This window comes from Geospiza fortis, unplaced genomic scaffold, assembly GCF_000277835.1.
Source record: "Geospiza fortis unplaced genomic scaffold, GeoFor_1.0 scaffold41, whole genome shotgun sequence".
Lineage (NCBI taxonomy): Eukaryota > Metazoa > Chordata > Aves > Passeriformes > Thraupidae > Geospiza > Geospiza fortis.
The window spans coordinates 12,601,927-12,626,829 of record NW_005054299.1 but is presented as its reverse complement, the minus strand read 5'-3'; the positions used below and the strand labels follow the sequence as shown (position 1 = coordinate 12,626,829).

The following is a 24,903-nucleotide window of genomic DNA, read 5'->3' as shown; positions in this document are numbered from 1 at the left end:
CCCCCTTCAGGCTATATATTTAACTAAACTATGACACACATGAAAAAAAATCAGCTGTGGAGAAGAGGTCAGCTCAGCACGACAAACGTGTCATTTAGCCAGAGTACATCTAATTTACACCAGCTAAAAAGCACATTTGATTTTGCAGCGTATGCTGGTTCCCCTAACAAAATAAAACACGTAGGTAAAAGATTTTTATGTAGGATCAACCATATGTGCAATAGGGCTCACTTTTATTGCTACCACAAGACTTTTACACCCTACAGCAATATTGTAAGACAGATGAAAAATCTCGTGCATAGACATAACCCAATATGGACTTGCAGAGATTGGAATGAATTGGACATGACCAGGCTGAAGACTGTAACTTTTGTGTTAAAAAGGTAGTTTTGTGTCACAAAAGCAAAGGTCAAGAACCTGCTTTACACTGCTGACACAATAGGAGAGGGATGGATAAAACAGGCAAAAAAGAAAGAAAAAACAGGTCCAAGAACCAATGTGAAAACTGTCATGTGTTTTGAAAGGTCCCTGGGCAGAAACCAGAGCTGGAGAATGAACTGGAAGTGGCATCTAGGACCTTGTGAGTGATGTAGATACAGCAAGCACAGATATCTTTAATTGCTGCTTTTAAGTAAGAGCAAGGAGGTGTGCTATGAAACTGAAAGATAAAGCCATGAAAGAACTTATACACAAAGGAAAAGCAGGCTCCCCATGAGGGCTTGGAATGTGCTAGGAACCTCATCCATGGCATGCTGGTGCAAGACTCAACTTCTGGGGGTTTACCTCCCACTATTATTTATCATGCCTAGATGAAGAGAAGCCTAAATGCCTCCTGGGGCTCCTGCATTCTTTTATCTTCAGTCATGCCTTGCTCTGGTTCCTGGGCAGGAGGCTTTTTCTCCTAGCATGCATGACTCTGGCAGGACATGTAGGACAGAGCAGGGTCCTTAACCTATGGGCTGGGTGCCAAGGATGGGACACACAAGGGACGTTTTCTGCAATGCCAGGGCCAAAAGATCCAGAAGCAGTACAATGTGATGGCAGGAGCTTCATATATCTACCATACACACCAAAATCTGTTCTCTTGTACCAGAGAAAAGAGACTACCCATGAAATGAACAGAATCTTGACTCTAAGATGCTTCACCTTCTGGTGGCTAGCATCCTCCCCATCCCCTCCCATATGGAAATGAAAATGACCGTAATCTAAATAGACATCAAAGGTCTGCACACCCCTGAGGTAGGGAACTGGGTTCCCCCTTCCTGCCCGTCTCTTTCCAGCATCCCATCAAAGCAGTGAGAAAAGAGGATGCAGCCTCCTGAGGTAGCCTGCAGAAATGTCTTTGCCAGCATAGGTTGGACAATGTGTGGCAAGCCAAGGGCCTGTTTCACAGACCAGGGCAGCTGGGTTTTCAGTAAACGCAGCAGGAAACCGCTGCATGCCCACTCCTCTGGGCTCAGCACAGCCATTGGGAGCTTGTCTGGGCTGGCCACTTAACTGCTGATTAACCCTGGCTAAGTGCTTTCCACTCAATCTGCTCATTTCTAATTAGCATCCAAATCCAAATTAGCCACTGCTCTGCAGTGCCTAACACAGGGGGTCAAATGGCATCTGGAGCTGAAGGAGAAGGGAGCAGAGGACAGGGCAGATGCTTGCTGGGTCTGAGACAGGGTAACTATGTGGGTGTCTCTTTTATCCCCAGAACACAGAGATGGAAGGAGAAAAGAGTCAGAAGGCAGCTTCTAAGGGTCCTTCCTTAGCTGTTTTGGCTGAGAGAAGGGAGTTCATGGCTGTGCCAGATCCCCAGTAGTCCTGAAAGGAGACACTGGAGCCCACAAGCTTGCCGATGTTACTGGGTGGTGTAATACCCCCGGTTTCTCTCCACTGCACCAAAAACATCTGCATGACTCCAGCTCATGGGTTGCCAGCTGCAGTCACAAGAGACACATTTTCTCTCAGAATGGCATTATCTCACACAGCAGGATCCACAATGGCTGTCCTTTTGCAAAAGCACCAGGGCGGTTTGCACCTCTGACCCTGCTGAGAACATGGACTTCCAAAGAAAGATGACATCTTTCTCCAACACAGAATTACCTTAACAGGGAATATCAGGTGGAAAGCAGAGTTGGAAGCTGTAACACAGAGGTCAGCCACAAATGAGGAGGCTCAGAAATCAAAGGAAAGGCAGATTAAGGAGAAAGCACAAGCTCACGTGGGTATCAGAGAGATTTGTGCAGACAAGAGGACCTGAGCACAGCATTCCAAACTTCGCCCCAAGGCCTGGATGGGCCAGCCTGTGGACTGTGGTGGACTACTGTGCCTTCATTTTTAAGAAGCCACACACGTGGGATGAGACTGCTCAGATAAATTGACTCAAAAGTCTATAGACAGCTCTTTTAACATCCAAATAGGGCCCTGAGTGCATTTTATCTTCTCACTCCAATGCAGCTCCTTCCAGAAGGCAATGCTTCTCACAGAGCACATAAAACAGAGAAGGGTCCCGTGCACCACAGATCAAGTAATGCTTAATCAACAACATGATCCATCTTATGTGCAACACCACTTGCTGTGCAGGAGTTTGAACCTCCAGCACATCGCCTCTGCTTAGCTTGGGAGCTCAAGCACTTTGCAACAACTAATGAACAAGGCTTCTTCATTTCTCTGTAGCATAGCAATGCCTCTTTCTACTTATCTTCTGCATTACATGGGGGAAATAGATGCACAAAGTATAGGGAGACACATTTAAGGTCACAGCAAGCAGTGCCTAAGCTGGAAACAGAACCCAAGTGCTCTGACTCCTGGTCCTTTGGTGTAAAACAAGCCACAGGAAAGTAAAGCTCTGTGGTTTCTCCGAGCTACAATGGAGGTGCCATGAACAACTATGAAGTGTTCAGTGTGGTTTGGGACACTGCCAGCATGTCACCTCTTGGTGGTTATCAACAAGGTTCACCAGGACAAACCTGTCAGGTCCAGCCAAGAAAAAAAACCATTTAAATCACCTGCTGTACCTCAGAGAACACAGAGGTGATATGACTTTTGACCTTAACTGTGTGATGCAAACCTTCTTGAAGACTTTTGCCATTTGCCAGGGATCCTGGATCATCCTCAAGGAGTAAAGGAAGCTTCCTGTTTAAAATTTAAGCAGTGGATTTAAATACTAAACACAGAAGATGTTCTCTGGATTGTTACAAGTAAGGTGGAGGTGGCAGGGGAGCTGGCTCCTCAAAATCTGGATTTAGTGCTGTCTTCACCACACAAATTTCTTTGGCAGGCTTTGCAGTGGTGGCAGCTCAGAGTGCAGAGATGTTTTGCTCTCAGTTACAGACACCATCATGCATTCCCAGGGGAGAGACCCTCTGCTGTGGCTATTAGCATTTCTTGTTGCTTTGCCTTCTTGAGAAACATAACGGAGGTTTTCCTTTCAAGTCCTTAGGGGAAAGCCATCCCTGGTTCTGAAATTCTGCTGCCAGATGAATGCAAAAAATAATACTCCTATTCTAGCTGCAGACTATGGGTGAACAGCAGTTGGACTGCACTTGAATAAAATTGCCTTCATCATTTAGCTGTGGTGCGACAACTGGCACTGGCTTGGGGCATAAAGGACCACGCTCCAAGCCCCAGCTCTGTTGCAGACCTGCTGTGTGACCCACAGGCTATCATTTTATGGACATCAGTTTCCCTATCTAGGAATTGAAGACAATGAGAACTCTATTGAGACCTCAAAGTATGTAATGATCTAAGAAAGAATTTAACAGTCTCTCCCATTGCAATTTTCTAGGGATTTTATACACAGTAATGGAAGAAAGTTTCACAATGCTGTAACTGGTTAAGCCATCCTACTTGCCACCAAGGTACAAGGAACTGTCACCTCTTTTAAGCTTCGCATTACAAAATACTCTTGAAGAATGGGCACAAACTTGAGTAATCCAACTCTAAACACAGGCTGACATCTCATTCCCACGTGTTCTTACCTGAACAAACTTGGATTCCTCTGGACTCTGAGCATTTTCAGAGACCAGACAACAGCAATAGATGGTAAGCAACAAGCCAGGCTGATCTGCAACAACCAATATCTGCCATGGATCACCATCCACTGTACCTGCCCATGGTCCCAAAATCATGGGTTTAGCACCACACACATCCAGACTGCAGCTATGTGAGAAACAGTGTTGATGCTCTGAAAGGGCAAGACAGGTTGGCCAACCAAAAAATAAACCAGCAATCCCATATACTTCTTAATGACATCATCATCAAGGTTACAAGGTTACATCTGATAAAACAAGGGAAGCCAAAACACCCAGGGAGGAGGAGCTGGAATGGCTTTTGGAGCAGCACTCCATAGAAAGCAAATGTTATATCTAAATAAAATTGCAGAGGAGGTAAGGACAGAGCATATTCCTCAGCACTGGAATGTGGTCATGACATGAAACCAATCATTTATTCTAAGAGAACTTTAAGGTAAAAATCTTAGAATTCAGATAATTCTTAGGCAGTTTTAAAAATACAAATTCTGCTTTTTAGAACCAGATTTACTGATTTTTAAGAGCCAGTCTCACTGATAACCTCTGAATATTTGAAATTGCCAATGTCTTTTGTTCACCTCGTCTGCTCTTCCTTTGCTTTTCCTTTCTAACCCAATACCTGGCTCTGTAACCATGCCACACGCATGCCTGCCCCAATGTTATTAACATCTTATTAGGCTGAGAGAGAAAATGCATGAAGAAGTAATTGTATTAAGTGACTCTCAGAGTTTGTAAATTAATCACCATTGTGCATGCCCTTGGATCAGGCTGCCAGAGGCATTAATCATCTAATCTTTGCCTTTCACTCCAGAGCTTTCAATGTTTGCTCCCAGAATTTGGCTCAGCAGCCTAGTGTGAACTTTTCCCTGGGGTGATGGTATCAGGGGAAGTATGAAAAGAAGAGGTAGAAGGAGGGATTTCCATGTTTTTGGGATGAAGAGTTGGGGAACTCAGCTGTGGTCCAAAGAAAGAGCAAAAAGCTTTTGAGCTCATATTTCACTGGCAGCAGGTCTGAAGGGACATATCTGAAAGCAGGTGTGGTAGGTCCGATTTTAGGCAGTCTCAAGATGTGAATGCACGGGCAAGAGGTGGCCCAGAGGTCCCAACAGCCACCAGAGTCTGGGCAATTTATATCAAGAGGAAATCCCAAGTGTTGGGTTTATTGCATGAAAAACACGAGTGGCTGAGTTGTGCTCCACCACAGGCAAATTTCCTGCAGTTGTTCTGGACTCAATAAGGCTGCCAAAGGTACCCCAGGCAGGCAATCTGAAGGCTCAATTTACAAAGACCCCAAGAGACTGACATAATTAGGACTGAAGTTGCTCTGGGTTTCCCAGTGATTTATGCAGTGTAAAAGCAAGTGGCAAAAGGCCAGACATTGTCACTTCCACCTGTGGGCTGGGATACTTGCCTCCTCCAGCAAGTACTGAGAGACACATTCTAGAGTAGGTCCCTGGCAATATGCTCCACGTCTCCCAGTGAGTATTCTCCGGAGAATATTTAAAGTAGATCAGGAAGTGAGGAAAAGAAAACAAATGGAATAAGAAATTAGAGGCACAAAATCCCTCTGACTCTCTAAGAAACTCCCACTCTCAGGCAGAGTATGGTTCATCAAACCACCCTCAGAGTGTGAACGTGCAAGAATTAACTCCTTGCGGCTGCCTTAACAAGAGAACTCCCTATTCTGCCATCACCTAATCCTGGCTTCTCCTCTCTGCTGGTATTCTGCAGTGCAGCAGCAGCACTTACCTACACATAGAGCAACACATAAAACCACTGAATACTGACTCAGCAGCTGGAAACGGAGGGACAGCCCCATGCTGTCCATGGAACACTAGCAAGCAGTCTGCCCATGGGCTTACATCTTATAATCAAAGTGAAGGGACCTTGTTGCGTCCTCTGGGGATCATTCCTCCACTACTTACAGCAAGCTAGAATTCCTCTTTTATGCTCAATGGGCACTGTCATCTTGGTGTTAAAGAACATCATTCTTAGACATTGTGTATTCAGCTCTCAAAGTCAATGGGAACTCTGGATGCTCAATAGAGAGGGGCCTGCATCTTGCCAAGAATAACCAGAAGGTAAAAAAGCAAGTTAACAGTGATGACACTGAAGGGGAGGAAGAAAGGGACTGTGCTCAAAGAGTTTGCAAGAAGAGAGATCTGAGCTGGAGACTGCTCCATACAAGCCTGCAGAGATACCAAGTGGTATCATTCCTGGTCAGAAGAGGATGGGCAATATTCCTAAACACAGACATTTTGGGAATATCTGCTTACTGGAAGTAGACTGCTTGTGCTGGGGCATGGGAGTGGGTGTTCAAGATCACAGTCTGCACCATCACAAAGATATCAGGTGTGAGTGAGAGGCATATCCCTGGCATAAATCTCCTGGCAATAACTTGAGGTACAACAAATGGCAATATTTACTGGAAGCTTTAGTGTATACAATTTCATCCTCTTTTGGGAAAAAAAGATTTGACAAAGTCAGCTGTGTATTCCAGCTGCTTGTCTTGCCTGATCTGCTGGAGCACTTGACTAAAGTACATTACATTCAAAGCATCAACACAAAGGTCTCGTTGCTTACCTGTTGGATTGGGATAGTTGATTGCTGGAAAAAAATAGAAAAACAAGTCAAAACAAAAGCACAAATCATAATCAAAGTCTGAAAATAAAATAAACACATCAAGAAAGGTCACAAATACACAAGTCTCGTGGCAGCATCCCTGTGAGAAAGCAATGCCTGGTGCCTGTTTTGGTGATGGAAAAAGATGGGGACACTGATCCAAGCAGCAAGAGACCTTGAGACAATCCCACCTAAGGGGTGATCCTAGGATCATAGGAAAACCCTTCTGGAACCCAGTTTCCTTCTGGAGCACCCAGTGAGATAGCACCCACTTAGAAACCAAAGCTTGGTATCTAAGTGGGACATCAAAGCAGTGTGATGCACTGTGGAAGAGTGACAGGGCAGGTATGCTGGGGACACCGGACACACTGTCAGTCCACAGGACAGGAGGGTTGTGTGAAATCAAGCCAACATAACAGGAGAACGATCTGTACTTTCTTCTGAAATAGACGGTCCATACTCCTGTTGGAGAGTAAAGGAGTCATAGAGTTGTGGGAATAGAGAGAGCTGTGAGCTGTTGGGATGATGGGAAGAGAAGTATAGTCAATGTATACCAATGAGATAATCTGGGACAGAGCTACAGCTTTAGGAGTGACTAGCTAGGACAGGAATCATGCATTCAGCTCTGGAAATAACAAGTCTCCTGAAATTCTCTTACTTTTATGAGAGCGTGGCTAATACACAGGGTCCAGTGGCTATCTTGTATTATAAGCCACTGTACCACAGGGAGTTGCAGCATGGCCTGACTGGGGTTTTGGGCATGTCCTGCCCATAGGGTGCAGAGTGCGAGTCAGAGCTGCTGAGTGAAGGATGAGTGGAGACTGACCTTCAGAGATCTCTAATGCTCTGCATTGATGGCAGCATCCAAAATACAAACCAAATGTGATCACGCTGTGCCATCAGAACTCCTCAGAGCACAGAGACCCACCCAAGGGTGACAGAAGAGCACCTCTCTGCATGCCCACATCCCCTGAGGCTGGGGCCTGCCTTCGTAGGCAGGACCGAGGAGGAGACACCTACGTTCCATGTACCGGATGATGCGGGTGGCCATGTCTCCGGCCCCAAAGCTGGTGATGGGCGTCAGGCGAACTTCATAGCTCTGAGGCACTTTCAGGTTGGGTAAGATGTGCTCCAGCAACAGGCCCTTCTCCATTTTCTTCACAGGAATGAAGGTTTGGATGGTGTTTCTCTGAGACAGCTGCACAGAAAAAGAACCCACAGTGTTGTGAAAATCGTGAAACTGAAAACCTGAGCAATCGAATCCATCATCTAACACCATATTCCCCCTCTTTCTACACAGATGTACACCCAGCTGCTCCATGAGATCTTCATGCAGTATTGGTTTGAAAATTGCCATCCCTGGTACAGAACAGTGATCAGGAGCCCGAGTTCCCCCTGAAGGGAAGCCTTGGTGTCCTCCAAGGGAGGGACTGTAGGGACAATTTGAACTACAGATCTTGAACTGACTTTGTGTCAGAAGCAATGGTTTCAGGAGGGAGAAAATGAACCCAATTCACCCATTAGTGCACCCAGATCCTGTGCAAACACAGCATGGCATTGCACCAAGATACCCTTCAATTCATAATCACTGCTGCAGAATTCATTCATTTGCTGCCTGGGCCATGTGGCACTTCATTTGGTGTCTCACTACTACCAAGCAATCTAGCATATTGCCTCAGAAACCTTCCACAGGGTCCTTGAACAGGCTCTGCAGGACAGAGCAAGGGGTCTATTTCAAGTTGATGGTTCTCTGGGGTCACTCACAGGCTCCCTCCTCCTCTGTTTCCCATTGGAAGGGGCTGAATTATGTTAGCTGAACCATACCAGCTAAACACTGTTCAGTTTGCTAAGGCAGCAGGGAAGTTTCAAGAAAACAGGGGAAATATCGTTATCAAAATCACCACCACTAAAAATGATGAATTACATGTCAGTGAAACTTCCCTGCCATGGTCATGCTTGCTTGGCTGGGAAAGAACAAGAACGAGGATTGCATTGTGAAGATACAATTTCCTGCCTGTCGCTGTGCAGTGCCTGGATCCTTGTGGCAAGACACATTACTGGGAATGCTGGTGATGGTAAAAAGACCATTGGCAGGACTTTCCATAGTCCAATGTTAACTAAGCTTTCCCTTGCCTCTGATATGTCCTCTGGGCCGAAGTTTCCATTGCAAAGGCAGTTCTCCTGCCAGGCAGTCTCAGTGTTCATCATTAACTCTGAAGTTGCAGGATTACTGGAACTGGGATGCATGGAGGAAGGTTTACAGCAAATGTGTCAGTGGGTCAAGAAGATGGAGTGAGGGCACAGCAGAAGTGAAGGACACTATCAAAGCAGGGCAGGGGGCAATGCTGATGTGGTGCTTAGCAAAAACAAGTGCATGCAATCCCTGCTCTGCCTGTCTCCAGCTCTCACATACGTAACTCTAAGTTCAAACCCAGAAGCAATGGATGGCACTGCAGAGCTTTCTGTGCCAAAGCTCCATTCATTTCCAACACAGTCAGGACTCATTGACCCATCTCCTTGATCTGCCCACAGTTTGGATGCTGGTCCCAAGTGAAGAGGCAGGGACTGGTCCCTGGGAACCTGTGGCTGCGTGTGGTTCTCACAGAGAAAAACAATTCTGCACTTGTCTTACAGATTGCACCTAAAGGAGACCAGACCTTTGTACCTGCACCCATCAGGGTGTAAGTTGCTTGAGGAACTACTTGCTGCACTCTCCTCCTCCCCCCTGGCAAGATGGAGCAGAGAGCTGGAAGCTGTTCTGGTGCCTTCCCCCAGCTTGATGCTGCTCTCGGGAGCAGTCCTAGTGGGCAGGACCAGGGCAGTGGTTCCCAGAGGCACCAGGATGCTGCCAAGATCTGTTCATATCAACAACGCCCTACCTGCACACATGCCAGCTGGGTTCTGACCCAGCTGGTGTTCCCATTGCTCAGCCCTCCCATCTGCCAGCCCTCTGCACCATGGCTCTGGCCAAGCATGGCAGAGCTGGCTCCCAGGGGCAGGGACTTAAGCTAGGCCCATTAGCACCAAACCCCCAATTATCTGGGAAAAGAGGAGCAGCCAGAAGCCAGAAGCAGAAGGCAGGAGTGGTACAGTTCCTAGCATGGGACTTTTTGGGGAGCAGAGTGTGACTGGGAGGGCGGGCAGCAGCTCCACCCCACAGGCTGCCATTTGCTGGGGTGTTAGGAAGGCAGCCAGCAAATAAGAGGAGGTCAGGAGCCATTTCGCTTGTCTAGACATAACCTTTAGAAGAGAAACAAAATGGAGAGTCAGAGAGAAGCTAGAGGGTGAGACTCAGACAGTGCAAATTCCACCTCAGCTGGGAGTTAGGTGGAATTTGGGTAGCTAAAGCTTCTGGGAGCAAGGTCAAATCACATACTCTCCCACATCATCTAATCCAGGACAAAATGAGAGATCAGCCTCCAGTCTGCACTGCAAAGCTCTGGATCCCCTAGTTGAGTCTATCCTCAGGGACTTGTGTAACCAAATAAATAACTGGCTGCCACCCAGGTTTGGCCGCAAAACAGAAATAATTAAAGGCACATATGCTTCCTAGGGGTTGCAACCTCCCTGCTTTCTAGAAGAGACCTGGATCACTAGGTAATGGGAAAGGCACAGCCAAAGCTCAGCATGTATCTCCTCCTTGTGCTCAGAGGTAAAGTTTTAAGAGGTCTTTTTCCTCCACCAAATATTTTGTAGCTATATCTTCTCCCAGCCTATGTCCTGTCTCTATCCAATATGCAGCTTGGACTGACATGGAAACTGGCTGCCAGCAAGACTGCCCTCTGCACATCTTTACTACATTCTCTACAGTCCTGGCATGACAACAGAACTGGCCCTAGATGTCTTTGGAAAGACTGGCTTCTCTGTGAAAAGCAGCATGGGCCCTGAGCTAGCTGCAGCTGTCAGTAGAAAGAGCCAGGTGCGCTGCCAGCACAGTTTAAAGGGCATGAAATTAGTGCAAGGGAGAAAAGGGGGCAGCTCCAGCCAGCTGCTTGCTGTGTGCATGTGGAGCAGGTGCTGGCTTACAGTCACTAGCACAGGTCCAGCAGACAGAGACATAAAGGCCAAAGTCTGCCTCTGCATCCCCCTCCTCAAACATGCTCTGCGTCCCTGACTGCCAGCAGCAGGTCTGTGCAGAGCTGCATGCATCAGCCCCATAGGAACCCATTTTTCAATCCACTTCAATTGCCAGCTGTTTCCCTGTCTCCTGCTCCATGTGTTCTCATGCTATCCTGGTATCCTCTTCCTTCCACCCCCTTCTCAGCATCTCTCCTCGGATCACGCTGACCCCGTGCTCCAGTTTAATATTGCTGCAGTGCAGTTAATAAAGCAGAGGCTGGCTCAGAGGACAGGGAAACACTGGCCACCTTATTAGAGACGCTGAAGCCTCAGTGGAGGAGCTCATGCTACAAGCTCATTCATCACCAGGCTCAGCAGGCTGGCCCAGGGGCCAGAACAAGAGCACTGCGCAAAGCACACACTCGCCTCTGCCTTCACCTCCTCCCATTCCCAATAATCTGAGCAAGGGGATGGGAAAGGGAAAACCCCAAACAAACCTACAGTTCCTACCAGCTGGCTGTGAATATTACACAGGCTGCAGAGGTGAGAATGTTCATGTAGAATGGGTTCTCTAGAAACACCTTACAAAGGGCAAAGTCAGCCCCATGTGGTTTGTGTGTATTCACGTGCAGTGTATGCAACCTGTCCCTGTCCCTGTCCCTGTAAGCAGTATTAACAATCAGGGGAGAACTCATGCACTCAGCCACCAAACCTCTGGGAGCTACAAACTGGGGCTGCCCTTCCTCATTCCTCACCATCACCTGCCCTGTTGGTGGGCACTGTCTGCCCTTTCCCCTGTCATGTCACTTGAGCCAGCTTGTGATGCAGAGTGCTTGCCCCACTGTAGCAAGCCAAGCTGGCCCACAGACCAGGAACACACACCAAGAGTTTCTGAGACAAAAGCAGGATGCCACAGTATCCCTGCTCCTGCTTCCTTCCATTCCCAGCTGGGGCATTGTCATAGGGCCCAAGGTATGACACTGCCACACCTCATTTTCTGTTTATACAGGCTATTAAAGGAAAAAAACGGGATGATGTTTTCAGACTGAATGATGTTCATGCCAGATATGTACAGCTAGAAGCTTTAATAAAGCTGAAGGATATTAATAAACACACCTGTCAAGAGTTACTGTTGTGGTTCTGCTCTACACCACCATGACAATCTGCCTGTGCTGAGACTGGTGTGGCTTGTGAAGCCGTGCACATGGTCTCACAACTGCATATTAATGCTTGTTTGAAAGGAGAAATTAGAAAGAAAATCTGTTTCATCACCAAGCCCCAAGGTATTTCTAACAAACAACAGCTAGAAAAATGAACATTAAAATCAGGCAGATCCCCCAACAAGCTGAATGGACCAAAGGAACTGTTTTGCAGGCATCCAGCTTCCCAGCATTGCAATTCACTCCTGATGCTCTCTCTTTACTTGTCCCGCTTCTTCAGCAACTTCTCAGCTCAGGGCACAAGCACCAGCTCTGCTTTCCAATAACTCCATTCAAATCCCTTCCACACACGCTCGCTCTTTCACTCTTTTTTCTCAGCCTCATTCAAATTCCCCTGGCTGCTCCTTCCTGCAGCACAAAAGAGACAGGGATGACTGTCTGCATTCCCTCTCCAACCTCACTAACTGCAGATATGGGCTGCAGGGACAGCTCCCAGCTCCTTCTGCAGCCTCTCCAGCTTCTCTGAAGGCAGAGGAGGTAGCAGATAAAGGCAGGCTGGTGTGGCACAGCAGCCTTGCACGCAGGCTCTATCCCTCTGACAGGCTCTTCCTTGCTCCCTGTGCAGCTCTGCACACCAGACAAATGCTGCCTCTGGCATGTGTGCAGGTGGGGTGTCCTAGCCTCCCCCAGTCTCCCCTCCTCTCTCATCTGTAGTGTCAGGAGACTCTGGAGATCAGACATCCACCAGACTAGGTGCTCTGGAGAGCCTGGTGGTGCAGGAAGCACAGGTATCTCACAAAGGTCTGAAAAGAAGCAGGGGGCAATAATCTGGACAAAATAATCTTCAATTGCCTGTGCAGCTGGTGGGCTGTACTCCTCAAGCAACCAGCAATCAAGCTGGTCTTCAAAGCTCAGTGCCAAGCGGCCCAGTTTCTCAGCACACATGGATATCCCTGTTTAGCAAGGGGCCAGGAGAAGGTGAGAGTAGTAGAAGGGCACTTCTGACAGGCAATACCACCCAGGGTGTGACAGAGCCTCCCACTTGTACCATTTCAGCCTGTCTGCACAGAGCCTTGGCTTCCTTACACAGCTTTGTCCCAGAGTGCTGCAGGCATCATCTCTTATCAGATTTCCCCAGTGGCTGTGGTTGCAATGACCTCATCCCAACAAAGCCCAGCTAAGATACAGCTACTCCCTTCCTAAGGGAGTGTTGCTCACAAACACCAGAAACAATCACACCACTGCCCTCACCATGATGGGACAGCCAGGAGAGATATTCCCAAGGTGCTGGAAGGGGCTGAGCTTGTTTATGGCACGGGTAACAGCTCCTGGGATGAACATGGGGCTCTGCAATGCCAAACCTCCTGCTACTTCATCAGACATTCCCTGTCCTCAATTCCTGCCCCAGCTGTGCCTCCAAAGCCACAGGATATGGGGCAGAGAGGCAACCTCAAAGAGTTTAGAAGCCATGGACTTCTTAACATTAAAAAAAAAGGAAATATGATTACAGAATTTATGTGTGTTGGAGTTTATAGTACCAAAGATTGAAAGAAAATTATCCGGTTCTCCATTGCCGGAGAACGAGAGCTCAGCATGTAAGTGCCATGGGTAGAAGGAATTTTTTGGGAAAGTGGAGTGAAAAATGCTCAGAAATGGGGTCAGGAGGGAGACAGGGATAGGAAATTTTAGGGAACTCTCTTGAACATGAGGCTTCAATATGTTCCACACAGCTGGAAAAATATGCCATAAATCTGGCCCTTCCTTTCCCCTTCTCCCTATTCACTCTGACACACAGCAGTGGATTGAGATTGTGATCCTTGATGTCACCTTGGCACCACAGGGCAGAGCAGAGGAAGATGTCTTTGACATTCCTTTTGAACACTATGAATTGGATGCTTGATCTCTGTATTTTGGCAGAGGGATAAAATCCCAGAGTTCAGAGAAGGGTAAAACATGGCTACAATCTAGGACACAGCAAGGGATACACACTGCTGCCTGACAGGGTCCAGTCCCCTGTCACCAGAGGGGCTGCCTCTGCTTATTAATTTTATGTATGTATCACATCTTATCTTAAAAGTGGTTTGTTCCTTTTAGGCCTGCTCCTCCCCCTGGACATCTGTTCCACAGCCTGACTGCCCTAATGTTCTCATTTCCAGACTGAATTTATTCACATGCAGCTTGCACCCAGTTATCTTGTGCCAGCAGTGTCCTTTAGCTTCAGTGGCTCTTTTCCCTCGCTGCTGCTTGACCCCCTGATGTTTTACAGACAGGAATCTCACCACCTCTCAGCCTCTGCTTTGCTGGGCTAAGACCCTGTGACTCTCTTGTAACACAGACTCTCACTTTCCAAGATTGACTCTTCAGTGTTTTTCTGCACTATCCCATTTGCTGGATCAGTGCCCGGCCTGCATATAGGATGTAGTGGCACTTCTCCACCTTGTCCAGAAGTACCTCTAGTTTCATCTAGGAGTACATTTGCCCTTTCTCACACCTGCATCTCATCATCAGCTCCTTGAAGTCAACTCAGTTGAGCACTGCACTCATTTTCTAAAGATGAGCATCCAGCCTACAGCACCTTCTGCGTCTATGACCTTGCCTTTGTACTACTGCATTTCATCCCACCAGAACCACTAAAATGGTTTTCCATCTTTCAGATCTTTCTTCCAAACCTTCCTAACCCTTCACCAAGATGGCATTGTCTCCCAGATTGGTGTCAGCTGCACAAAATTTCAAGAGCACAATCCTAATAGGGGATTCTGAACTCTGGCTGGTATCAGCTGCAGGGAAGATGCCTGCCTACTCCGGAAAAACTATTTGGGTAAGAAATTTGGTTTGGATATGAAGTCATTGTGATGCTTCTTTATAATCTCCCGTCAAACTTTCTCTGCCTGTCACATTGAATTAAAATATTTTCTTTGGTTAGCACTTAATCACCATCTTGGATGGAAATGATGTCAAGCATTAACCTCATCAATTAAAGGGTTAAGGTAAGTTTAAAGCTGGATTTATTGCATTTTTCTTGCTTGATAACCATAACTCCTAAGGGGTTTCCAGAACAAATAATCGCATTGCAAACACAAAGCTGGTATTTCCCAGACAAGTACATCAGTGAACTGAAATTCATGCCTATGTTTTTCATCAGCCAAGCACACAGGTTCAGATTCTGGGATTAAGCAAGGATGGATGCCCAAACCAAACCCATTATTCAGTCTAAATGAGGAGTCCTGGAAGCTTTTTGTACTGAATTGTCCTTTATCAGGAGGCCCAGTTTCTTGGCTGAAACATTCCCAACTCCAGAGAGAAAAACAACTGCAACCTTCCGTGGCTTCTGAGGACAGCTGGAGCCATCAAGGCTGGGAGTCAGTCTCTCTCTCTTCCTCTTGCACAGGCAATCAGCTGCCCATCCTCATTAGGTGCCAAGAGCAGCAGTTTATGGCTTCCTAGAGAAGCCAAATTGGTGCTGTCATGAATTACTGTAAGTGCTTGTTCCACACTCTTCAATAATGTCTTTCATTAGGATCTGATCAGAAAGCAATATGTATTTTATTAGCGTGTGTTCCCTGGTCTAAGGAAGAACAGACCTAGCCTTCACTCTGTCAGAGAGGCAGTCAAGCACAAGCCTTAACTGAGCCTCTCTTCTACTGTCTCACAGCCTTATTTTCAACCCTGAGGGCACATGCAGTCCTTCTGTTTCAGACTGGAAGCTCTCTACTCTGACTGCAAGTTCCTGCCTGTACTGACTCTTGACTGTGCACAGCAGAGCCTGCGATCACCTCTCTGTCTATTGTATGTGCACGAGCTGGGTAAGAGACACCATCTCTCATGTTCCTCCACATCCCCCTCTTGCAGAGAGCAATGGTTCCAGACTCTTTTGAGCCTCACATCTGAAAATCAGCTCAGTGCCTTACTGATCCAACTTTATACCCATCCCTACATCAGAAAGCACAGTCTCCTCTTCCACCAATTTCCTTGCACTGGACACACTGGCTGCTTGCAGCCAGACCCATGCATGTGTCTATGCACTGTGCTGTCAGCAGTTCTGACTCCAAGAAAAAAAACCAATTTGGCTCTGCACAGCCCAAGTCTGCCCAGCTGCAGTTAGGATGTGCTCTGAGCCACTTTGCCTATAATATGGGTGTAACTTGCAAGCAGGACATGCTCCACCGAAAGGAGCTTCATTTCTTCAGTTCTCTACAGACCCTGGCAGAGCCCTCTGTTAGGGCACCTTCACCCTTGAAAACAACTAATAAAGGATGGGGCTGACGCTTCCTGGAGCAGAAACAGCCTTTTTGTGTGACTCTGTACTTTCCAGCCTGGTACCTGTAATGAAGGTTTGTAGGTAAGTATCATTCCAGAGCCTCTAGGCTGTCTATAAAGAAGAGGCAGAGGCAGCACAGGATATGCAGGGAGACCCATAAAGCCCTTCACATTGCTCCATGCTGCCTATTTCATTTCTTTATGACACACAGCCAAAACATCCACCTAGTGCCTACTCCTTCCATTTGTGACTTGCTATGGGAGAGACTATATCTCTCTTCCAAACCCTTCCCCTTCACACAGTCTTGTGTATTCTAGGAAGTGAGAGCCAAGGGAAAAAAGAAACAAAAACCAGAACAAACCCAGAGAAAGGAAACAGAAACAAAAGAAAGAAGAGGTGGAACATAGGAAGGGGAGCAGGAAAAGGCACAAAGGTCCATAAAGAAAAGATGGTGAAGCAGTAGGAAGAACATGGACTGACTACCGAAAAGAACAGATGAGCAAACAGGAGGAAGCCACATCACAGCCTATCAACAGGGACTTTCAGAAAGACTCAATACTCAAGCATATACTCCTTGAAGCCGATGAAGGAGTGCGGATAAGAGATGCACAAAAAGGACTGACTTTGATACCGGGCAAGCATTTTTCATTCTGTACTTAGCTCTGTAAAACACAAGCCAAGAGCCTGCTGGATACAAACAAGCACAGTGGTGTGGAAACACCTTCTGTATCTTGCAAAGCTGCTATGAGGAGTCTATTGGTTTGGGGAATCTGATTATCTCTTCTCTCACATTTTTCTTCCCAAAACGAACACTGAACAGTGGTGTTAGGAGCTAGAAAGACATGAGATTTTCCTTCCAGATGTGTTTTAAGATCATATGAGCCTGTCCAGCAAGATTATTTGAATTGCTCTTCCCAGTCACTGTAACTGTTCTGAACACAGCTAAAATTGGGATACGTGCTTGAAATATTCCCTTGTACTAGGAAATAGCCTGCTTTCCCTCTTGCCCAGTTAAGTTCTTGAATGGCATTAGGAGCAGTCCTTAAAAAAGTTAATACTAAGACAAAATCTCTCTGCCAGGCACGTGATGAATGGCCAGACACCTTGTAACACTATCACCTAGCCTGTTTTGGGCAGGTTACCTTACGCTTTGGATCTGGCTGAGACAGAGGTAATTTTCCCAATAGGAGCCCTCACAATGCTGTGCTTTGTGTGGGTAGCTAGAAAGAACTTGATAACACACCAGTGTTTTGGCTACTGCTAAGCAGAGTTCCCACAGCACCAGTGCTGCCTCTCCAACACTCTTCCCTCACCAGCAGGCTGGGGGTGGGCAAGATCTTGGGAGGGGATGCCATATCCAGGACTGCTGATTCAAACTGACCAAAGGGATATGAAAGTATGACTGTGATGTTTGTCTTCCAGAGCAACTGCTGCGTGTACTGAGGACCTGCTTCCCACGAAGGAATTGGACATTTCTTGCTGATGGGAAGTAGTGAATCAATTGTTTTCCTTTGATTGTGCGCATGGCCTTACGTGTTGGTTATTAAACTGACTTTATCTTGACCCATGTACCTTTTTCAATCTTATTTTCTCTCTCCCTGTCCTGCTGAGGAGGGGAGAATGATAGAACAGTTCAGTGGGCAGCTGGGATCCAGGCAAGGTCAACCAACTACACTTTACTTACTTTGGATAATCACAGAAGAGAAATCATACCTTAAGACTGAAGCATAACTGATCTGCCACTGCTCATATTACAAATTTTTCCAACTAACTGATTACAAATGACCTGTGGACTAGGGAAAACCAGCTCAGAAAAACCATGTATCATACTGAAGAGCAATTTGTGAATGCAAAAAGACAGAATTAATCAAACTAATTCAGTAGTTAAGCCTCATTTGCTAAGCTCTCATGGGCAAAGGGAAGAAGTCCCAATTGTGGCATTGGAAACTGTTAGACTACCAAAGGGGGAAACCTTATCCCATGGCTACCAGTCATTTCCACTGAAATCACACCTGACCCATCAGTGCTGGTCAGGCCTGTGCCAAGCTTTCCTGGCCACCCTTGTAGAAAACACTCTGATCCTCTGGCTGACAGAGCCAACAGCAGCCATGGCCAGGCAGACATCTCCACCTGCAGTGAGTGGGAATGGCCAGGGGAAAACTCCCTTTCTTTGTGCCGGTGGAGGCTCTGCTGCTGTCGATTTAGGCAACACAGAGTACAAATATGAAACATGGAAAAAGCTCCTTGTTTCCACCCCCACCAAACTTTCAGCTATCCTGGGATCTTCCCTTATAACAGAGGTGGAGAAGACCTTGTTCTAGCAGCGCCCTTCTGTGACAGATTGCTAGGGATGAAAAGAGAGATGGCTCAATGTGCTATCAGCTGCAGTGACTGATGGTGTGTCCCATTTCCAGGCAGCAGAGAGCACAGCTGAGGTAAGATCCTGCTGTCTTCACTCCCACATGCCTGTGGCAAAGTCACTGCTTCACTTCCAGGTCCTGCACAGCAATCTTATTAAGCTTCAAGGACTGCTTGTCCACCATTTGTTATTGATCAGCCAGCTCTCCTTCCAGGGGCATGCAGCTGACACTCAGTCCCAAACCCCTCCTCCTCTGCAGACTAGAAAGGCAGAGCTTCCTCTCCCCCACTTGCTTTCCCTGGCTTTGCATCATGATGACTGTTCAAACCATCCACCAAGCGCACCTCCCACTGGCACTGGCTTATTTCTGCATCCTTTTCCACCTCTTCCTAAGGGATGAATCCTGCCCAGCATCATGTAGGCCACTAGCACAACTGAATGCAATTGTCTTGAGAGCACAGATATAATGTGCCTATTCTCACTGCCTGAACAAAAGTTGAAATGAAAAAAAAAAAGCATCAGTAGGGAGATAGGATAGTTAGAGCTAAAAAAAAGACCTTTTCCACTACAGAGGATGGTTCTGCAGGTAGATGGAATTGTGTTGATTTGATATCCAATATGACAGCAGTCTGTGATCAAACATCAAACTGGCAGACAAGGGAGGCAAAAGAAGAAGAGAGGACCAGAGAAGCTTTCTGACAGATGTGACTTATGAGCCATCCTGTAACAGAAGGTCTGCTTTGAGATTCAGTGCTGGGCAAACACTGTGAAGCCAAGTCACTGGAGTCCCCAGTCCTAGCATCAGTGAGAGAGGACCAGCAGAGCCTGTATCAAGTGCAATGATGAGCACCATGTGCTGCTTCAGGAAAAGCCACACTCCCTTCCTGGTTGCAGCCAGCTGTGATTGTGATGCTCTGGGTAAAGGGACTCACACATCCCTGTTCCACGTGCCCAGTCTGCGTCCTACCCTGGACATCAAACTGGCCTGTCCAACTAAGCAGCCTGTCAGCTGGAGGATTTTTTTGGTGGATGCGGCACCACATTCCCTTTTTCCAGGTAACACCAGGCCAGTGCACCACGCAGCATATTTTTATCCAGAGGAGGAAGGATACCTCCCTAGCTCACAAGCTACAACTCTTCTTTAAGCTTTTAATTTTCTAGTATGAAAACTAGGATAGCCCTGACTGCTTTTTAGTTAAGTCCTAAACCAGATATCACCTCCTTAGCTCTTGCAGCATCCCCCAGCTGAAAACCTCCCTGCAATACTACTGTGGGAATGCACAGGATGGGGCCAGTGGGGTCACAATGCACCAGAGAGCCTTGGGATAAGGGCTATGGACCCAGCCTGGTCTGCAGTGGTTGCCTTGGCAATGGCAGTGTTGTGCTGTGGAGCCAGCAAAATGTCAGAGCCTTTGTGAAGCGAGTTCTGCCACACTGAACTCTGCCTTGTGCAGAGCTGCCTCCTCACCGAGCCTTTGGTGTCCCGTCCTCCTCCCTCCCTCGCTCCAAGGTGCAGCCCCCAGGCACCCCCCAAGGCACCAGCTGCTCGTTTTCCTGATCCTTGCCTGAAGCCACGGCTGCATGTGCAGAAGAAAAGGAATTTTGTCCAAGAAAAGGGATTTCGTTCAGCCCAGGATACGCGGCTGGGCTGCTGCAAGAGTGACCACTGCTCAAGTACATCACCTTTCTGCAATCACAGCATTTCTAGCCTGGGACCCAAAGGCATTCTCAAACAAGCATTCATGGGGAAGTGTGGGCGGGTGCACTGCTGTTCACCCTCCCTGTCACGCAGTTCCACCCCTGCTCGGTGCACAGAGGGAGAGACCCCCTGCCCTCCGAGGGCTGGCCGCCTCCAGGAGCCCATGAAGCCAAAGACAGGCTGCAGCAGACAGACACTGCCCAAGTGGGCTCAGAGGAGAGAAAAGGAACAACTCAGAGGCAGAAATGAAGTGATACAGATCCATAGTCCATGGACCTCAGCATAAAACCTCTCCTGCTGTGTTGGGATGGCCATCAGTGGATTTAACCTTCCACTCTAATCACAGTCATTAAATTCCTGCTAATGCCCCTGTCCTGTGTCTGTCCCAACAGCTCCGTTATCTGTCACCTCCCCACATGGTATGCAGGCTCCCCACGGCCGCAGCTCTCATTAATGCTGCTCTGGCTGGCTGATGAGGCAAGTGGCAGCCAGCTCCCAAGCCCAGATGAGCTTTGTAGACAACAGGGAATGTTTATCCAACATGGAGGGGATGTAAGTACAAACAAAGAGGGACCATACCCAGGCATTGCACAGGGGCAGTCTCATTAGATGGTCTCCCTGGCAGGAATTAATCTGAAGTGACAACCCAGGGAGCAATTTAGCAAATGGATCTGGGGCCTGGCCCAGTGCAAATTTCAGGGGTCTGTCTGGCACATAGACTCAGCCTGCTCTGAGGAGGGGAAAGCCAGGAATATATAAAGCTGGCCCAGCTCTGGCCTGAGCCTGTGCATGAGAAGGTACAGAGGAGACAGCAGCCTCAGGTCGCCTTGAGGGGAACAGTGAAGATTAAACTTTCCTACTGCACCAAGAGCAGAAGCAGCCTCGGGTCACAGATGGGCTCCAGCTCATTAAGTGCACAGTTATTCTGCCACAAAAATTCCCCAAAACCATAACCACCAGCCCAACTTAGATCTTTCCTCCATGATGCAACCTGCTTGCAGTATTAGACAGCTTTTCATTTCTCTTTAATGTTAGAGCAGAGCCCTGGGATGGGTATAAAATACATAGAGAGAAACAAGCAACTTAAAAGGCTTTTTATTTTTTAAGCAAAGATCTGGTTTGGGGAGGCTGCTTTGAATCCCCAAGCAATGAAAATAATTTTCATTTGGAATGCAGTACTTCAGAGCCTTTTCTACACTGCAAGAATACATGGAAGAAAAAAAAGTTGACCAAACAAATAGCGCAAAAGCCTTGTGGCATCTGCCCACAACCAAAACACCCAAGGCTGTGACCTCATCGAGGTCACTGGGTAAGGAGGAGCAAGGTGGTTGCATTTGGATCAGTTGCCTTGCAGCAGGAAAGGAAAAACCTCCCAAGCTGTCAGGAGAGACGGCTGTGAGGCCCCTGCTGTTCTTCACTGGGCATGTTTTCCCCTCTGAATTGTCGCTCAGCAATGCCACTGCCTAAGCCCACCTGAACGATACCCTCCAGGAAATTACAGCCCCTTTGCTGGGACATACAGTAGAGGCTTCACAAGAAGCTTGCTCCAAGTTGCTATCATATGGACTTTCCTGGGTCAGTGGCTCCAAGCTGTCAAGCTGCTTATATGGTTTTAATCAAAAGTTAATTCTTATTCTGCTGGAACTGGTGCCTCTGTTGTGCCGCTCAGCCTGCTCTGCAGCGCTGGGAACAATCAGCTCTGGTGGAAGTGCATCTGCCCATCTTGCTGGGAGCCCCCACACACTGCTTAGGGAACCAAATTCCCCCAGACTGCTTGCAATCCCCCCAGTAATGCTCTAGGAAGCTTCTGAACAAGATGAATTGGAGGAGGCATGGCGCCAGCCAATTAATAAGCAGCACTCTGACTCTCACCCAGCCCCATTTTCAGCAGCTGCAGCGAGCAAATTTAATTCAAGCGTTCCCAGGTGCCTTGCAAAACATCCTGCTACTTGGGGATCTTCACATTACATATGCCAAGAGCTCCTTGAGCAAACCAGGGAGTGTAAAATGAAAACCAGCAAACTAAATAGTGACCAGTGGGCATCCCAGCAGGTTGCCTTTTGGATTCCAGCTCAGCAAGAGTTAATTCTCCTCTTTTCATCCCCTCTTCCCCCTGACAGCCCCTCACTAACCCAAGACTGCAGGCTGCCACATTCATTCATCCTGAAGAGCCCCTGCCACGACCACTGGGGCTGCAGAACTCCTGGGACTGGGGGAGAAAGTGGGCTGGCTGGGTGAGCTTTCCCCAGCTTGATGCTGGCAATAAATCAGTTGTGTCTGGCCACGTGTAATGCCTGTTTCACCTAAGGAGAATATTCCACTCCAATCCAAGCTCTCTAGGAGGATTTTTGTGCCACCACAGCTGGTGCCTTGAAAGCCAGCGTGTCCAGTGAGGAGTGTGCGCAGGCAAACAGCAGCTCCACTCTCAGGCAGACAAATCCCCTTTCTTAAGAGCTCTCCAGTCAGTAACACTTTTAGGCTTTTGAGCTTTTCAGTTATATTCACTAAGGCCACTATGTTTTGCAGTCCAACAATGGAACAGAAGGATGCACAGCTTAGTCCAGGGGCCCCAGCACAGAGAAGAAGATGTGATAAAGCAGCAGAATCTGCAGGACATGGGAGAGGGTGATGGAGCAAGGGAGGGAGTGAAAGGTCAGAAGGTGGCAAAAGGCTGCTTGGAGCCCAAGTGAGATGTCACAATGAAAACCCTGGGAAGGCAGCACATGAACAGAAGGAAGCAGCAGGCTGGATGTGAGAGGGGATATGATCCTCTGGGACAAGGAAATGAAAAGGGCTCCGTAAGACCTCACTATGGCTCATGGAGGTGGAGACCTCACCATGAAATACAAGTGTTTTCATTGGAGAAAAGCCAGGAGGAGGAAATACCATGAAAACCTTTTCCAATGTGTCTTAGTTTCAGCCAGGGAAGGGTTCATTTTTTACAGCAGTATCATAACAAAGCGTTTCCTTCTCGTGCTTGACAGAAGTGGGAACAAAGCTTCCCTCTCTCTTCCTCTCTCTGCCTTTCCTAACTCAGTTCCAGGCCACCAGGACGACACCTGTAGCCATTTCTAAGAGCTTTCCCATACACATGACTGGGCCCATACACAGCAGGGCCTCAGCATCATGCTCCTCTAAAACACAACACTCAGCAGTCACAGCTACATCGTGATGCTGCAAACAGTAACAGCAGTAACCAGTGGGGTATGAACCAAACTGGGTGTGTGTGTTTAAATTTGCATGGCACTCAGCTCCCTCCATGTCGTAATTTAAAGCAGAAAAGTGATTTTCCCTTTTCTTGATCCCTTTTAGTAGGAGCTCAATGAAGGACAGAACCAAGATTACTTTTAGACACTGTGCAAAAAGGAAAAAAACTCAACTTACTGGAGAAGGATAAAACCCACAAATTTGTTCATTGAGTTGCAGGGCTGATAATAGCAAAACTTGGCTCAGAGGGAAGATCTACTATGACAAACTGCCTTCATTATTAGAGGCTCCCCCGGGTCCTGTATTATTATTAAGTACTGACAACGTGCTCCATACGGTGTGAGTAACAAACAAAGGCTGTCCCACCCCAGAGAGCTCACAATCAAATGGAGACATAAAATTGGAGCCTACTGTGCAGAACTAGAGGAAAGAGACACTTGAATCTTTTTAATTATTTTGTTTTCTATCTACAGTAAACAAAATTTTCCTTGCAAAATGCATTTGCTTCTCAGCTACCAATGAGAATGGCACAAACCACCAATTTTTCATGTCCCCATTTTTCAAAAATGGTGAATGCGGGCGCTTTGCTGGGTGTGGATGAAAGCACCTGGCAACCCTGCTAAGATAATGTGCTCTTTAAAAATATCAAACTCCTTTCCCTAACTTTCTCCAACCAGCGATGTCTTCAGATTAACTCAGTTCTCTACCCCAGCCCCCACGCCCAGTATGATTTTCCTTCAAACTCAGAAACCTTGAAACCCACTTCTCTTCCCCTGCAGAGTTCATACAGTCCAAATAGCTTAGTTAGTGTGACAGGATGAAAGCCCTTCTGCAACACAAACAGCCATTGACTTTTTCCTGCAGTTCCTGCCTGGAGAGCTCTTCAGCTTATTCCCTTTTTTCCATATGAGCGAGGAGGATGGAATTCCACTCGTTTGAATCTCTGGCCTACAAAATCTACACCACCAACTAATGACTAGAAGGCATTGTTCCCACTGAAACCCCATTCAAAACACTGAGCATGAACAGCCCAACTGCAGCCACAGGGCTTTGAAAGACCTTGACTGTACCCAACCCCAGAGGTAAAAGTGAACACCGAGCTGTCTCTTCCATTCAGTGGGGAAGGTGCAAGACCATCAGGATCTGCCAATTTCATCACCTTCAGGTCTTAATCAGCAAGAAAACATTGGTGTAATTGCCCCCTGAAAGGCCAAATGCTGGGGCTCCAGGAGAGCAGACCTTACCTGCCGGACTTCCAGGCGGTACTTGAGGATGGGATCCACAGCATCAGGCTCCTTCTGGGTCCACTGCAAGACGTAAGAGTAATTCTTGGATTGCCTCTGGCTCAAGGTGGGGTTGGGAGTGTCATAGTAAAACTCTGGGCTATAAGCTTTTGCTGGAGGGGAAAAAAAGAAAAAAGAGGGAGGAAAGTAAAAGAGTGGGATCAAGGGGAACAAAAATTTCAAAGAGACGTGGTGAGAGTGGAAGAGCTCCACTCACCCAGCTTATCGACCTGC

General features: G+C 47.4%; 1 protein-coding gene across 1 annotated transcript in view; it reads right to left on the bottom strand.

Moving 5' to 3' along the window:
* Positions 1-24,903, bottom strand: part of MDGA1 (MAM domain containing glycosylphosphatidylinositol anchor 1) — a 110,509-nt gene that overhangs the window by 18,414 nt on the left and 67,192 nt on the right. Inside the window, exons 11-13 of the mRNA XM_031059692.1 lie at positions 24,631-24,782; positions 7,665-7,842; positions 6,606-6,629 (exon numbers count right to left, since the gene is read on the bottom strand). Coding sequence (XP_030915552.1) covers positions 6,606-6,629; positions 7,665-7,842; positions 24,631-24,782 — 354 coding nt within the window. The remainder of the gene's footprint in view (positions 1-6,605; positions 6,630-7,664; positions 7,843-24,630; positions 24,783-24,903) is intronic.